A 16,961-nucleotide genomic window follows, 5' to 3' on the forward strand; every position below is an offset into this window, starting at 1 on the left:
CATCGCCAACGCACAATCGAATCTTCTATAAAACAATACCAGAGGATTAAAAAGCATCAGAGACCCGTCAGATCGCGCCACACCGCATACACAGCCATGCCTCGAATGTTTATATTTTATAGTCGACATAATCGTGTTGATTGGCAGCGGACGGAGTTTTATTGACATATGCGTAATCGGTAACATGCAATGCACGTTCGCTCATGACATGTTTGACCGCTGAACAATTTGGCCGCTTGACCCTATGTTTTGTGCATTAGTTTTGACAGTGATAGATTTGCGCTTGGAATAGATACGAAATGCTATGAAATATTGGGCATGGAGTAATGTTTGATTGTTAAAATTACAAGAACGGGAAGTCTGTCAGTGTTTGGAAATGATGTAAACAATGCCATAGCTATTGCAATACGGAAATTTTGTATTTTATTTCAGGTTTTTTAAAGGCAGGAGGGTTGGGGAAAGGGTGAAGGTGAGGGGAGGAGGAGGAGGAGGGGAGAAAAGAAAAAAAAGTATATTACGTGATTTTATTTCTACATTCTGTGTCCTTCTGATTGGTGAATGTTTTTTGTTTTTCCCCGGAAGATAAATGTTAGAAGTTCGTATCGATATCAGCAATAACGAGCAAATTATGAATGCGTATTTTCTTCGTTGAACACAAACCGAAAATGAAGATTGATAGATATGAAAAACTCGCAGTAGAATTAATTGTCTTTTTCAGTCTCAGCTTTAAAGGCAGTAAATGATAACTTGCACGACAGCAAACGTGCAGGATACAATACGGAGTTTCTGATACAGATTATTAGGGTCCAAATGTAAGATAAATGCATAAACAAAACACTTCCTTTGAAGTAAGGAGAGAGAGAGAGAGAGAGAGAGAGAGAGAGAGAGAGAGAGAGAGAGAGAGAGAGAGAGAGAGAGAGAGAGAGAGAGAGAGAGAGATTTATGGATTGTAGTAGAGAAACTTTCTTGAACATACAAATACATTTAAAATGTTTATACAAAAACTATATATATATGTGTGTGTGTGTGTGTGTGTGTGTGTGTGTGTGTGTGTGTGTGTGTGTGTGTGTGTGTGTGTGTGTGAGAGAGAGAGAGAGAGAGAGAGAGAGAGAGAGAGAGAGAGAGAGAGAGAGAGAGAGAGAGAGAGAGAGAGAGAGAGGGTCATAAGGAAAAAAAGTAATAAATGAGGATAAAAAAAAATGGCCCTGCAGGTATTGTGACGACGGCCATGAACACATCATTATCACGGTATTATAATTGACATGCAAGGACCACGGTGCTCTATATTACCTGGCCTTAATGACCACCAGTCAGGGAAATAAAATATTAGCCGGACGCAGAGTTGGTAACACTGGGGTGAGGGGGTGAGGAGGAGCGAACGGGGGGAGGGGGGAGGAAGGGGAGGAGGGTCAGAGGAGGGGAGGAGAGAGGAACGGGGGGGAGGGGATCGAGGAGGAGAAGAGGGGAGCAATACCTCCTGCCACAAAGTTTGGAATTCGTAGTTTTATGTTAGTTTTTTTGATTAAAGTGATCGAAGAGTATTTATGAGGGAAGGGGGAGGGGGGTCACTGAGTGCCCGGGCAGTAAATAGTCAAAGAAACAAAAGCACGAGAGAGTTTCGTTCGCAGGGTGTAAAAGGGGGAACAAAAGTGACTTAGTGAATTTCGTGATCGCAATTTCTAATTCTATCCTCGCCCAAAGCATTAATTATACCATTTACTATTTTCTCTCTTCTCCACTTCTTTTGCGCCATGGCAGTTCTAGGAAGGAAATTCAACTGAAAATATGTATCGATGCAGAAGGGAGTGTATGGACAGCGGGAGAACTGACAGGTAATATGGAAAATGTTGAGGCTCTGTCATGCTGCGTGAAACAGGTGCAGCAGGTGAGACTTTGATGTTGCCGCTCGTTAACTGTCTGAGAGAGAGGGGAGGGCGAGCGAGTGGGGGGGGGGGGGAGAGAGAGAGAGAGAGGGAGAGAGAGAGAGAGAGAGAGAGAGAGAGAGAGAGAGAGAGAGAGAGAGAGAGAGAGAGAGAGAGAGAGAGAGAGAGAGAGAGAGGAAGGGAGGGAGGGGAGAGAGAGATGGAAGAGGGGGAATGAAGAGGAGTGATTGCGAGAGGGGATTGAATTGAGAGAGAGGGAAAGAGAAAAGGTAGAGGGACAGGAAATGAGTTTGGAGTAGAAGGATATGGTTACTACAAAAATAGCGTATGACATGCAAAAACGAGTGGCAGAAAAATAAGGCAGAGAGACAAAGAGAGAGAGGGAGAGAGAGGGAGAGAGGGAGAGAGGAGAGAGAGAGAGAGAGAGAGAGAGAGAGAGAGAGAGAGAGAGAGAGAGAGAGAGAGAGAGAGAGAGAGAGAGAGATTAAAGAGAGAGAAAGAGCAAGGAGAACTAATTATAAATCGTTGCCAACGGTTTCACAACAACCGCAAAAAGTCCCTGAAAATCACACAAACACAGGGGAATATGCAACAATAATTGATGCGACCGAGAAACAAAAGACGCGGAAGCGCACAGCCCACTAATGAAGGAATCAGAAACGCGTGATAAGTGACGAAAGAAACGGCAAATGTCCCTACAAGTCCCAGAGGAAGTTGAGGAGCCCGAGTGAGCAGAGAAAACGGGAAGTCAATAAGGCGATAATGAGAGGCTACGTCCTGGCTATTACCGCCCTTATAGGCAGCACCTCGACTGGCTTCCGTCAGTGCCGCTGCAACGCTGGGCGGGGGGGATGCTCTTGTGCTCCCGTGCATGTCTAATAAAGTGATGGATCGAGATGTTTTCCTACAGAATCGCGACGTTAAGCTTAAACATGGCGCGTTTCACGAGTAGTTTGATCTTCCTAGATAAGCTTAATTGACCGAGATGCCGTTGAAATATGCAATAGCCTCATTAAGAAGGAGGAAGATGCCTTGAACAATCGGTCATTCATCACAGCCAATTATAGACCACGCCCGTTGCAAAGCCGATAATCACCCACAGACAAATAAATAACCAAATACCCTGCCCTTCTTCCTGACCTCTCTCACCCTCGCTCCCCTCTCCCTTCCCCCTCTCCTCTCTCCCTCCCTTCACTGGCCCTGCGGCATACGCCTCTGTGGCTCCCCCTCCCCTCCTCCCTTTCTCCGGGACTCACTTCCTCCGATACCCAGTCACATGGTGTTATCAGGAGCGCTTTGTTTTGGTCGCTCGGCACGATCGGAAATGTCACGTATCGGTCGATCTCGCCGCCTCCTGCGCCTGGAAGTGATCGTTACTCTGACTTCCTGTGGTGGGGCGGGACGGACGGGCACAGATATATAAATGAAAAAATAAACAAATAAATAAATATATAAATGAATAAATCAATATAGATAGCTAGACCTTTTGATAGATAGATATATAGGCAAATAAATAACATTTATACGAATAAATAAACAAATTACATACATAAATATGTATGTATGTGTATGTATGTATATATATATATATGTGTGTGTGTATATATATATATATACATATATATATACATGTATGTATGTATGTACATATATACATACATGTAGATATACATAGTTGACAGATACATACACAGACAAATAGATAGACAGATACATGTACGTACAGATACACAGACAGATGTATAGATGGGGCAGCAAAAGAGGAGGCGGACGCATGGGACGCGAGAGCAATGGAGGCAGGGGAAAAGAGGAGAGAAAGAGAGAGTGCATTGAAGTATGAAGAGTGGGGAGGGGGGGGGGGGGGAAGAGGCCGACGAGAAACAGGGGGAAGGATGTATGGGAGTGCTGAGGGGTGGGGAGGGGGGAGGAAGGGAGGGCGGTGCATGTAGGACGCAGGAGTGAGGTGATGTATGTACGTGACATGAAGGATGCATGAAATCACCAGACGTGGGCGACAGCGACATCGGTTTCAGCTTCTATAGGTGTTGCTTTGGATGACACGTTGTCAAGAGGAAGAGTAATAAAGAAGATATTGCAGAGAGTAAATCATGGAAGTCTGTATTATACAAAGTAAGTCATAAAGAATATCTTAAGGGTTTCTTTAGGAGGACATTATGAGCAGTAAATCAGTGAAGGGAGTTCTTTTGAGCGAATCACAACTAAAATGTTGCCAAGTAGGTAGATGTTTGCAAGAGATTCAGACTGAGATTCAGTCTCCATTCGCTCTTGATGGCCATAAGTCAGCCAAGTTCGTTTGATGATAGCATAAAACGGAGCTAAATTTTGAAATAATGATAATGTCAGGAGAGAAAACGGACACATAATCCAGCCGGCGAAGTGTCCGTCTTCGCCTTCCTCGCTCCGGCCTCCCCCGGAGTGCCTTATCTCCCCTGATCTTCAGGGCCGTCGTAGGTGGCAGGGGTCCTTGAACGTCAAACCTCAACGCCGTCAAGGACTTCGCCAACCTACACTTTGTCGCAGAAACGCCTCCAGGTTCCTTGCAATTCCTCGTGACTGCCACTCACCCATGCATGAGGAGGGAGTTCTTAATTAGCCGCCCTCGTCGGCCGAGGCCTGGATGCGAGGCACGGCGGCACGAAACCATTGTGTGCAGGAGGAACGCTGCCGCATTGGTAACGCTGCGAGGTGCCTCATTTCCTTAGGGCAGTGCCACCCACCGCGGCGGGAGTGCCCGCGAGTGGCTCCGAGAGATAACGAGAGGCTGGGAGTCTGGAGATCGCACGACTGGGAGATGTCTCTATGAGGAGACGCTGCAGGGGCTGACGACGAGCGAGACGGGTACTGGGGGGAAGGGGGAGTGGGGCTGCCGAGGATACCCAATTGACGGTCTTTTTGTGGGTAACAAGATGGAGGGGCGACTTGATCTGTCACTGGATGGAGGACGGCTGAGGCACACCGAGCCAGCTTGTGCCGCTGCATAAAACTGCGTGTTGATTTATACTTATGTAGAGATATCATGTCCAAACACAAGCACTTTGAGAATATTTGCCACGTTTGGCATTCTCTTCTTCTCTCAAGTGAATTTATCTGCCCCAAGAAGAAGAAGAAGAAAAGCGCTAAACATGATAGCAATGTAATTTGCGCAAATATCTAATCCCAAACCACGCTCTAGCCGAACCCACTTGCCGCTATGCGAAACGGGCGCCCAAAGCGCCCAGCGAAAGAAGCGAACAACAACAGCCACGGGATCGCACACATCCCGATCACGACGGCCTGATGATCCTATAAAATCTGATGAAGGATATGACCGAAGCCGAGGCCGACCCGATCCTCTCCTATCCTTTCCTCCTTCCTCTCCCTCTCCCTCTCCTTCCCCCTCCCTCTCCCTCCCTTCCACTTCGCCATCCGCCATTCTAACCACTCATAATGGCGGGGAAAGGCGGAGGATACAAGGAGAGAAGGAGAAATAGGAAGTCATTGAGTATGGTGCGTGGATCCGTTAGTAACAAGGGCATACTTGCTCAAATGAGGGGAAATGAAAGACAATTTAAGGGCTCCGCGGGTTGTTAGTGGTTGGAATGTTGACAGGATGTTGTTTTAATCATGAGATATATTAAGGAAATAAGATGACCGAAAACACGTGGGTTTCCAGTCTTTATCATAGATTACGTCGACCGCAAACTTTCTAGGAAGAAAAAAATCATCTCGATTAGCGAACTGGTGTTTACTTGATAAATTATGTTTGCGTGATGGGCTAGAAGCAGTAGACAATTAGCGCTCCTAAAACGAAGAAAACCACAAGGATCCCGCAGCACCATCAAACGAGACGCCACGCCAACATTACAGCGAGAGGGTGACCTTGCAGTTGATGTGAATTGCATACGAGAACCTCGGTCAGTTCTTCATCTAATCTGCCTTTGATTAGCCCATTATCCGGCGATGTGTGCAAAAGCTTGCACTACTGTATTCGAAATCGTAGTTCTTTTAATGTTTACTCTATCAGGATGAATTTGTTGTCTGGCGTCCGTTGCACGCTGCCTATCTTGATGGTTTCCTGTGCAAGGAAATTTGCAATGGTTGCAGAACACTTTTTAATGGACCGGTTTCCTCTAATTCCCTATTTCATAATTATCGAGAGGTTGAAACAGGATCCAGGTGTGGTGAACAAATACCTTATAAGACGAAATAGTGAATAAACAAACTGAAAGAGAAATGAAAGAGGCCATGGAATGAGAGTGAAAAAGGCAGAGGAGAAAGCTGGCGTGAAGGTAGAGCAAGAGAATGTGCCACAGTACGCGACCTTGCTGCGACCGGCGTCTGTTGTGTCCATACGTAATATGACGGTTTGAGTCATAGCCTATTTAAGACGATGAGGGTCGCGTCATTGTCGCCACTTGAGTGAGCATCTGTAATATAATTAGGTGAGCGAGACGAACCCCACGGCTGTAAAACATTTCTGTTGTGCTTCGTCCTCGCTGGCTGTTTAGGAGACCTCTGAGATCATGTTTCGTTTCGTTTCTCCGTTATCACAGGATTAATTGCCATCGTTGCTAATACGACCCTGCAATGCTCTCCCAAACTTTCGCTCACTGACGCCGCACTCTCGCGTGCAATGACACGTTAGTATGTACTCCCTCATAAAACTTTGTAATAGCATGTACGCGTTCCCCCACCGCGGCGGGAGCACCAATATTACGGTGTATCTCGAACGAAAAAAGCTCTCAAGTCAGATGATAGCGTATCAAACCACACACATCCTGCTGACGAGAGATAAGGTCCCCCCCCCCCCCTCGCTCAGACCTCGGCTCGCGTGAAGGAGGTCCAGTGGCCGCGGCGGACCCGTGGCCCTTGGCTCGGCGATGATGCCCTTGCGACGCCACTGATCAAGACACCCGGAGGACTCTGGCTGGGTGCGCGTAATGCCGCGCAGGAGTCGCCTGGGTCTGCATTGGCAGTGGCGGAGCGGGATAGTCGCTGGCGTTACCTAAAAGCGGCCGGAGCGGGATTCAGGTCTTATACGGATCATGTTACTCTGAGGCTTGGTAGGATTTAAACATGTACACACACACACACACACACACACACACACACACACACACACACACACACACACACACACACACACACACACGAACACACATATCCACGCGTGCACAGAGATACACACACGCTTACGCACCTACATCCACACTCATACACATATACACACACATGTACAAACACCTACACTCAAACATAAACACACATACGCCTCTATACTTACACCCACACACAAACACGCAAACACACACACAGACTCACAAGCAAAACATTCCTGAGAGAACACTTCACTTATTTATGTATTTACGTAATAACAGCTCTCCTAATGATATGAAATCCTTGGGCTCGCTAGCACCACCACACTTGCATCCCTCATGTGGAGAGAAGGGGCAGGGAGCGCGGGATGGGGGTGGGAGGGGGAGATTACACCCACATAGGGCCAGGGGACCCCGCTACACCTCCATGGATTTGCCTCTCTCGAAATCCGGGGATTATAGACATGGTCTCGTGAACCGGGACTAAAAAGGCGGTTCATGTGCTACTTTTGTGAGAACTTCGTAGTAAGTTTTGTACGCAAGAATCGGGAGGATGAATCGTGTCATTCTTCCGAAGCAATAGAGGCCAATATCCTAGTGTTATAGCGTAGAGATTTAGTCCAAGAGATATATAAAGGTAGAGTCTGTCACTCACTCGTCAACTGGGTGGTTTCGCACAGAGCCAACGGCCTGACATCCGGCCATTAGCAATAAGGGTTAAAACATCGGCATCCCAAATGATCTTATCTACCTTAAGGACGTCTGTATTCTATGCCTCGGTGATATATTTGGACCTGATTTCATAGTCCATGCAAGAGGCTGTTTGCTTTGTGCATTCTCGTGTTTGAGCAATCTAACGAATACATGACTTCTATCATGTTGCAGTTACATTAAGCTACATTACTGAGCCTCGATAGAAGCTTTATATCAAATGATCAGACAAACTCATACTTTCTTGTTATCTTCAAGTGACTGATATTTTTGAGGACAGGATGTTTATTGTGTTTCGGCAATTACGCAACGGGATATTTCGAGCTTGATATTTAGAAGAAGAGGTGATGAGTAAAGGTCCCAGCTGGAGAAAAAGAAAATATATTTTCATATATTCTTCTCGTAATTCTAGAAAATTCGAATCCCTGGTTGAGTATCGGCACAAATGCATTTGATTCTGATTTTTAATTAGGTATTTTGAAAAGTTTAAAACAATAAGGATAGTAATGAATAATCTTATAATGGAGGTGGTGGTCCTGATAATGATAATGATAATGATAATGATAATGATAATAATGATGATGATGGGGATGATGACGACGGTGACGATAATAATAATTATTATTATTATAATAGTAACGATGATAATAAAAATAATGATAACGAAAAAACAACAGCAGATGAAAATAATAATAATAACAAAAAGCAATAACAACAATAAAGACGATAGCAATAAAGAAAAGAATTTCATTACTGGTTATTATCATCATTACTCTTATGAACATAATAAACACTATTAACCAATTTGTGCTGTTCTCATGACTATTTTTTTCGCTTAGTCACTCGCAAACATCGGAATTCCCTGCTAATGGGTCGGGAGTGGGTTGGCGTGGGTGTCTCAGGGTAGCCGTTGTTAACGAAAGTGAGTAGCGGTGGTGGGTGGGTGTGGGAGGTCGCGTTCGTAGTGGGGGATTAAGGGTGAGGTGGGTGGGGTGCAAGGAGGGCGTGGGGGCGTTTGGGTAAGTGACCATAGACACGTGTGGAAGGTACAAGGGTGGGGTGGGGGAATTGATAATGCTGTTAGATGGAGTGTGATGATAAGGTGGGGGTGAGGGAGGGATGGGGAAGGCGGTGGGTTGTTGGGATGAGGGGAGGGTGGGTTGTGGGGATGAGGGAGGGGTGGGAAGGGTGGGGGAGGGGGCGTGGAGCGAGTTACAGAGAAGGAGTTGATGACTGTTAAACAAACACATGATGCTCTCCATGTGATCGAGACAAGAGAGGGAGCATTCTTATCATCTTCAGCTGTATGTTGTTATCGTTGCTATTTGGGTTATGCTGCTGTCACTCTTGCCAATGCTGTTATGGTTATTTTTCTTATAAACAGCCATTCTCGTTATTGCTATTCCCATTATCATAATCATTATTATTATCACCACTACTACTAACACTACCATTGCTATGGTTACTAGACCTACTATTGGTATTACTACCATTATTGTAAATTATACCAACGTAATCAGCACTTATCATCAGTTTTGTTGTTTGTACTTGTAGTCATATCATCACTTTTCTATCGTTAGTTTGTCATTATTATTGATGTCCTTATCAACATAACTATTATCATCGTTAACTTCAGCTTTAGCGTTATTACTAATACTGTAGTTTGTCCAAATCATTACTATCAGCACTCTTATAATTACTTTCATCATTACTCTTACCTGTCATATGCCTATCCTTTTATCATTATTATCATCTTTCTCAGCATATCCCCCGCCTCTATCGGTGCCATCTTTTATTCATCTTGACCATCTGCATCACCCAAACGAGCAACATTGCGGTAAAGAGTTAATTAAGTCTTTCATAGTTACGAGAGGCATACACGAAACACCAACGGGATGTGGCATTAATGGGCGTGAAGATGCCGCTTGCAGATCCCACGGGCTGGATGAGGGAGGGAGGGAGGGGGAGAGTCGGGTTGAGGAGGGAAAGATGTGTTTGTGGGGTGGGGAGAGGTGAGGGAGGAGGGAGTAAGGGAGTGAGGGTAAGGGGTGATGGGGTAGGTGTAGCTGGGTGGAGAGGTGTAGATGGGTGGAGGAAGGAGAAGGGAGAGGGAGAGATCGGGAGGCATAGGGGGGAAGGGAAGGGGAAGGGGAGGTGAAGGCGGGACCCCGCGACACACCCAGATCAAGCGACTGATATGCTTTGTGCAAGTGATCCAGTATCCGGCGATCTGTATCAATATCCGGCCAGGGTGTCGGTCGCGGAGGGCCATTTTTCACGTCGCTCGGGAAGAAGGTACGTCGGAAGGGAAGGAGGGAGGAGAGGGAGGAAGGGAGGGGTGGGGGAGTGAGAGAAGCGGGTAGGAATGGGAGGGAAGGAAGAGAATGGGTGGTGAGGGAAGGGAGGAAGGAGTAGGGAGGATGAGAGGGAGGGGGAAGAGAGGAAAGAGGGGAGGAGAGAGGGGAGGGCCGGAAGGAGGAAGGCCACTAGAGAAAGGTGCTTTGGACAGGAGATGTAGTTGTGTCATCGAGGAAATAAAATAAGGACTTTAAGAGGAAGCGAGCTGGGCCATAAAGTCTTCCCCAACCCCCTTCCCCCCTCCTCATCCCCCCACATCCCCTCCTCCTATTCCATCAAGGCCTCTAATGAACAACCGTATCGAATTGTTTATCGCTACATTTCATCAAACAATTATCTCTGCCGTGCGTTGATTCTATTAATAAAAACCTAATGATAAAAACAAATATATCCGGTGTCATTAACATTTATATAATAATGAAGCGTTTACAACTCTTTACGGATCACATGACCACAACCAAAAATTTCTTGCGGTGAATGATTACTTTTTGGCCTCCAGCCTTTCGCCTTGATAACTCAAAATTATTATTGCCGACAATAACGGAGATAAAAAAGATAAATCCCATTTACATTCTATTTATTTACTTCCTGCATGACTCTCCCCAAACCCTTACGTGCTGCAGCATTTCTCCTTTGGAACTTCCCACAGCATAAATTCGAGTGACGTCCATCTGTAACTAAGGCAAGTGAATAACGTGCATTCCGAGAAACTGTTGGCTTTGGCAATTTCCCTTCGTTCTTATCTGCTACGCATCTAAGAGCATCTCGTTTTCTACGACTGCTGTTTAAGCGGAATTCTAAAATAAACAGAGTAATTGATTCTCATGAATAATACGGCAATTAGCGTTTGGTCGTCAGACGTTTTAACTCTTTCCTTACATCCTTGTGAGTGTTTAACATTCGTTAATCTCTCTCTCGGCAGCAGTCGCCCTTCTCTCTCTTAAGCGCCGGTCTAACCCCCCTGAGGCCCAAAATCATGTTTTGCAGTTTTAGGACGGCAACTATAAGCAATGGTGACGAGCTTATCAGAGGCCCCGACACTTGGGTCTTGTTGCCACCACGTCACCGAGACGACAAATACGGACGACCGCGGCAATTTTAGTGGTTACGACGACGCCTTGCCCGAGCAGAGGGACGACTCTGAACAGTAGATCGACCGAGATGAAAACGACTAATATCAGCTTTAACGTCTATGGCAAGAAGTTCGCCGATTGTTTTTGTCATCACGAAGTCAGTAGGTACAGTTTAGTCCAGTACTCAGAATTATATCAAGGACAAACTATTTTCTTCCTCCTCCTTTCTCTCTCTCTCTCTCTCTCTCTCTCTCTCTCTCTCTCTCTCTCTCTCTCTCTCTCTCTCTCTCTCTCTCTCTTCTAATCGTTTCTATCTAGTCATTGTTATTTGGTGCCAAACTCTTCCGTTTTATTTCTGCCTATTATATTATTTTATTTCACATCTTTCTTACATCCTACACGATAATGTCATCTATAACAAAATGTCTACCTTGCGTTCAGACCCTTTGTGCAAGAATATCTCTTGCCTCATGTTATCATGCGTTCCCATCGCCTCTGTCACTCCCCTTTCCCCTCCCGTGTTGTTGTTTGCTTGGCGTGTGAGCCGGCGTGATCTCGTAGCCTGGCGCGTCAAAACGTCCCCGTCGCCTCTTGCACGATTGGTTTTCCTCGTCGCCGTGTCGCGTCTGATCAGATGGCGACGTCGGGTTGGCTTTGCCGTTCTGGTCGAGCCGTTCCTCCGATGCTCCCCTTCGCGCCACACCCTTTGCTCAAACGCCCGCCCCTCAGGCATACGAGAGATATCTGGTGATGCCACGGCTTAATATATTTTCCGAAGCTGTTCATGCAATACACTTTGCGAGATGGCAGCGTTGGAATAAGGGAGTCTCATTACGACCCTCTCCTCTCCTCCTTCTGTCAGTCGTGAAGGCTTTATAATACGCTATTTTGGGTATGTGACAGATAACATATAAGTAACGTGGCTCGCAGCACAAAGTCCCTACCGCTTTGTTTCTTTGCTGCTTCGCCACGATGCGTTTGGCGCCTTTATTCGATTCAACTACTGCTCGCAAGTGGCCATTTCGTTCTCGTCGTTACTTCTGTTATTGGCAGTCATAATATTATGCGCATGTGCATGCAAGCACGTATGTATGCTGTTTATATATATATATATATATATATATATATATATATATATATGCACACACACACACACACACACACGTGTGTGTGTGTGTGTGTGTGTGTGTGTGTGTGTGTGTGTGTGTGTGTGTGTGTGTGTGTGTGTGTGTGTGTGTGCATGTGTGTGTGCGTGTGCGTGTGTGTGTGTGTGTGTGTGTGTGTGTGTGTGTGTGTGTGTGTGTGTGTGTGTGTGTGTGTGTGTGTGTCTATATGCATGTATAAGTGTTTGTATGTGTATGTGTGTGTATGTATGCATGTACACGTGTGTGCATATCGTATGTAAACAAGCCCCCCCCCCCCCCCAGTGTCAAGGAACGCCCGCAAAAATAGCTCCGCAGAAAAGGACCGAGTCCTGGCAAAAGTAAGAATAGTGGCATCACTCCTCCATCTTGGTAGGCCGGAGCCTCTGCCGTCACCGCGCGGGAGGACAATAAATGAATGTCTTATGACTCACCATTCATGAGTAAGTGGAGGTCAACCATCCAAGTCCTTCTCTCTCATCTTCGTTTTCTTTATGTCTCTTTCTCCCGCCTTTTTTGTGTACCCTGGGGCGTTTTCTTTTTTCTTTTTCTTTTTTTCTTCTTCTTTCTAGGAATTCATTTTCATCGCGATTTCTTTCCTTTGAAAAAATTATGCAGATTCTCCCGACTTATATAATCAAGGATTTCCTCTCCCTTTCTTTCGCGTCTCTTCACTCCCCTCTCCTTCCTCAGCCTCCTTTCCCTCCTCCCTTCCTCCGCCTCTTCCACCTGCAGCCGGTTCTCCTCTCGCCTCTTCATCCACAGCTCATACTTCGTGTTTTTGTGTGGGTGACTAAGTGAACCAATTGAGGCAATCTGTCTGACTTGCATCGCCCCCGCTGCCACCACGCCACCTCAGAGTCCACCTACATAATGATGGCGCGGCCGATCACACCAACCACCAACACCGCCGCCACTACACCCTCCTTGCCATTAACACCACTAACGCCATCTTTAGTCGAAGCTTATTACCGCGTACCACCATCACCGAAGGCATTAAGACGATTATACTAACGTCCGTGCGTACAGTGCCACCTACACCGCCCCCATCACTTCTTAACCACAACCGCCTAAGCCAAAGCCACTGCCACTACTTCAACAACTCAAACTACCATAACGTTTATCCTTACTACGGCCGCACTTGAGTGTATCCTTGCCGCAGATGACGGTACTGTCATCCCACACTGCATAAAATACTACATCAAAGGTATTTATGTTGGTCATGATTCTGGGAGGCGACCGCGATGGACCGATAGCACTCAGACAAGGTAATATTAACAGCAATAAAAACAACGAAAATTAACGAGGAATGTGTTTATTATACTCGAGAACCTTCAGAACCTTCACAGTGCATTAAGCAAAGACAATGGAAGCAGAAAATTCAAGGATTACGGAAACTGACTTAAGGACACCGCTATCGGGAAAATATTAATCAACGTATTTCTCCGTCAGAACTAGATCGAGTCGCTTTTAATGAGGAACTCCGACAGTACATTTGCCCGTTTTCTTTGTTCTGAGAATAGAGTCTAAACAACTTATTTTGCTTCTAGAGCAAGGCTACTGAGAAATTAAGATACATAACCCAATAGTTGTTTCATTATTTGTGAAGAGGAAATGTAATGCTAGAAATAAATATATAGTAAAGTATAAGACTTCATTGTGAGCCCGTTTTCCCTCATCGTCTGGCCCTCCCCCCCTCTATTCCCCTCTGTTCCCTCGTCTTCCCACCCGCCACGCCTTACCCTCTCCCTCCACCCCCAGCCGCCCCTCCTCCCTTACCCCACCCCCGCTCCCTGTCCTCCCATCGGATGATATACGTTCTTCATAACTGTCTGGGAAATTTGAATATGCCACAGCTAAGGGAAGTCATACATAACATTCCCCAGTCACCATTCCTGGGGGGTAACTCTTTGACGTGAGAGGGGAGAGTAAGAGGGGAGAGAAGGGGGAAAAGGGTAAAATTAAGAGGAGGGGGAAAAGCCAAAGTTACAAGGGTTCCCACACTATTCAAGTCTCCTCATGGTTTGGCTGGCACTGATTGATATATTGGTTCGTTCCAGAAGACGTAGTTTGAGTTGCTGACAGAGTAAAGGCTCAGGAGTTCGACTGTCACTGCTATCAAGATGTCAGCTATAAGGAGGGAAGGAGGGAGGTTCCTGTCACCTCTCGCCCATGCACGAATATTCTATCTTTATTGAAGAAAACGAAACACCTGTCCAGGACGGAATGTATAATTTATCATCGAGTCCGCTGAGGGCATAGTCTGTCGACCTATCCATCAGCTCTTCCCGTTAGGCCTAAGGATATGCTGGAGGCTCTCCGTCAGATTTAAAGGATTTCAAGCTCTAGCGTCACCTACTGTAAACCTCTCCTGTGATGGATTTCTCCCTCATCCGCCGCTGCAGCAAGTCCTAACGGCCGCCCATGCCTCGTCAACCGCCCATGCCACCCAACACCGCCCACCTTCTGATCGTGGGAACAAGCCTCCCACACCAGTATGCTAATGAACTGTGGCCGCGGGCTTGAAAAAGAACAGTAGTGGGGAAGGGCTGAGGAAGCAGACAGTGTTTTATGGGGATGATCAGGAGACAGGATGAGCTGGGGCGAAAGGAGGGAGCCAGGGGAGGGCGGAGGAAAATGAGGAAGAGAGGAAGGAAGTTGGGAAAAAAAAAAGCAAGTCAGAAAAAAGGAAAGAGAGAGAGGAAGTGAGAGAGGAGGGAGAAGGCCGGGAAGGAACTCGGGCTAGGAGAGAGGAAAAGGGTGAAAGAGAAAGATATTAAAGAAAAGAAAGGAACCGGCAAATGGAAGTGAAGAAATTATTGATAAACTAACGGGAGGCACTCAGGATTAATTGTAAATAATAAGTACACACAAAATGCAATGAAACTTAGAAATATACAAGAAAAAAAAAAGAAGAAAAAACAACAACAACAGAGTACGGTATTTTAGCTACACCATTCACTCCCGTTAAAGATATGTACACGCTGATGGTAGTAAACAAGAAGAACGCTTATGGTAGTAAAAAAGAAGAACGCATATGGTAGTAAACAAGAAGAAATCAGCATCCGTCAAGAACGAATGATAACATAGCTCCTAACACAAGCAACCTCAACCGAACGTAAAATGCATCTGAACCTACTTCCGCAGCTTCCATTAGCGATAGAGCCGACGCCGAACTTGAGGATGCGGCTCCTCGAACCTGGAACGAGTTAATGTTATAATATCACGTGACACAAGGCAACACGCGGACCCGTACGGAACTTCAGTACGGTCATACAATAACACACATAAAAAAGGAGGAGGAAGAGAAGAAGAAGAACAAAAAAAAAACAACAGTGGCGGGAATAGTACTTATGGAGGCGAAACTCTTGTACTTATGCAAGATGTTTCCCTAATGCACTGGGTAGATAAATATATAAGAAATTGGAAAGTGTAGCAAATTTATATTCATTAAAATGTTAGAAGATTTCACAATCATAATATAAATGGAACTTTGATAATCACTGAAGAATTAGAATTGGGTTAAAAAAACGTATAAAACTGATTATTCAATTTCAAATTACCGGAGTAACCGAATGCCACAATAAGGTTAAAACAAGAAAAAGTCTTCTGAAAAAAAAACAAATATGCATAAGTATCTGTAAAAATGTGTATATAAACACCTAGGTATGTATTTGTAAACTTACATACATATATATTATATATCTATCTATTCATCTGTATCTTTATACCTACAACTATATACATGTCTACATCCAATATCTATATATGTGTTTATTTATTTGTGAGAAAGTGTGTGTGTGTGTGTGTGTGTGTGTGTGTGTGTGTGTGTGTGTGTGTGTGTGTGTGTGTGTGTGTGTGTGTGTGTGTGTTAATATGTCTTTATCTGCACCCTCGGAAGAAACTATAATTATACCAGCGATGTAGAGAGAGCAAGCGCAGAGAACGAAGAAACATAGTGATAACGCTAATGAATAAAGGCTGGGTAATAACCTCCTAATGTCCCATATTGGCTGTGTAGGAGGAAATGTAATAACACAGAAGGGGAAGATGACGCGTCGATATTGATCTGTAAATGTTGCCATAATTATACGTTTGTATGTTTATGTACAGAAGAATGGTTCTGCGTTTGTTTGTGTGGGAAGGGTTGGGGTGTATGATATATATACATACATAAGTATATGATATATACACACGCAAACACAAACGCAAACGCAAACACAAACATACACACACACACACACACACACACACACACACACACACATATGAAAAGAGAGAGAGTGAGAATGTACATGCGTGTGGGTACACTGACTCTATACACACAGACACAAACTCACACTGTATTTATGTGCATGTATGAATAAACTAAATTTACATCTGGCAGTATTAGTGTATATTTATACATACATGATGTTCTACTATTTGGTAATATGGACCAGATTTTATATACAAATGTGTGTGTGTGTGTGTGTGTGTGTGTGTGTGTGTGTGTGTGTGTGTGTGTGCGCGTGCATGTATGTATGTATGTATGCATGTATAACCTATACGTGAATTTATGGACAGAAAAGACATGGCTACTTTTGGGGAAAAAGTATGGTTTCAAGTAATTAGAAAATTATAAACAGAATTTCCACAATTCATGGCCATAAACTCGCCTGAAATTCAAAAGAACAGAACTTCCTAGTCATACGATGT

The 16,961-nt window shown here is 45.1% G+C and overlaps 1 protein-coding gene across 11 annotated transcripts in view; it reads right to left on the bottom strand.

Moving 5' to 3' along the window:
* Nucleotides 1-16,961, bottom strand: part of LOC125031324 (homeobox protein cut-like) — a 347,203-nt gene that overhangs the window by 150,391 nt on the left and 179,851 nt on the right. For all 11 annotated transcript variants that reach the window (XM_047622025.1, XM_047622019.1, XM_047622021.1 and 8 more), the window contains one exon: nucleotides 15,403-15,462. In XM_047622025.1, the coding sequence (XP_047477981.1) occupies nucleotides 15,403-15,462 (60 nt within the window). The remainder of the gene's footprint in view (nucleotides 1-15,402; nucleotides 15,463-16,961) is intronic.

Source organism: Penaeus chinensis, chromosome 12, assembly GCF_019202785.1.
Source record: "Penaeus chinensis breed Huanghai No. 1 chromosome 12, ASM1920278v2, whole genome shotgun sequence".
Taxonomy (NCBI): domain Eukaryota; kingdom Metazoa; phylum Arthropoda; class Malacostraca; order Decapoda; family Penaeidae; genus Penaeus; species Penaeus chinensis.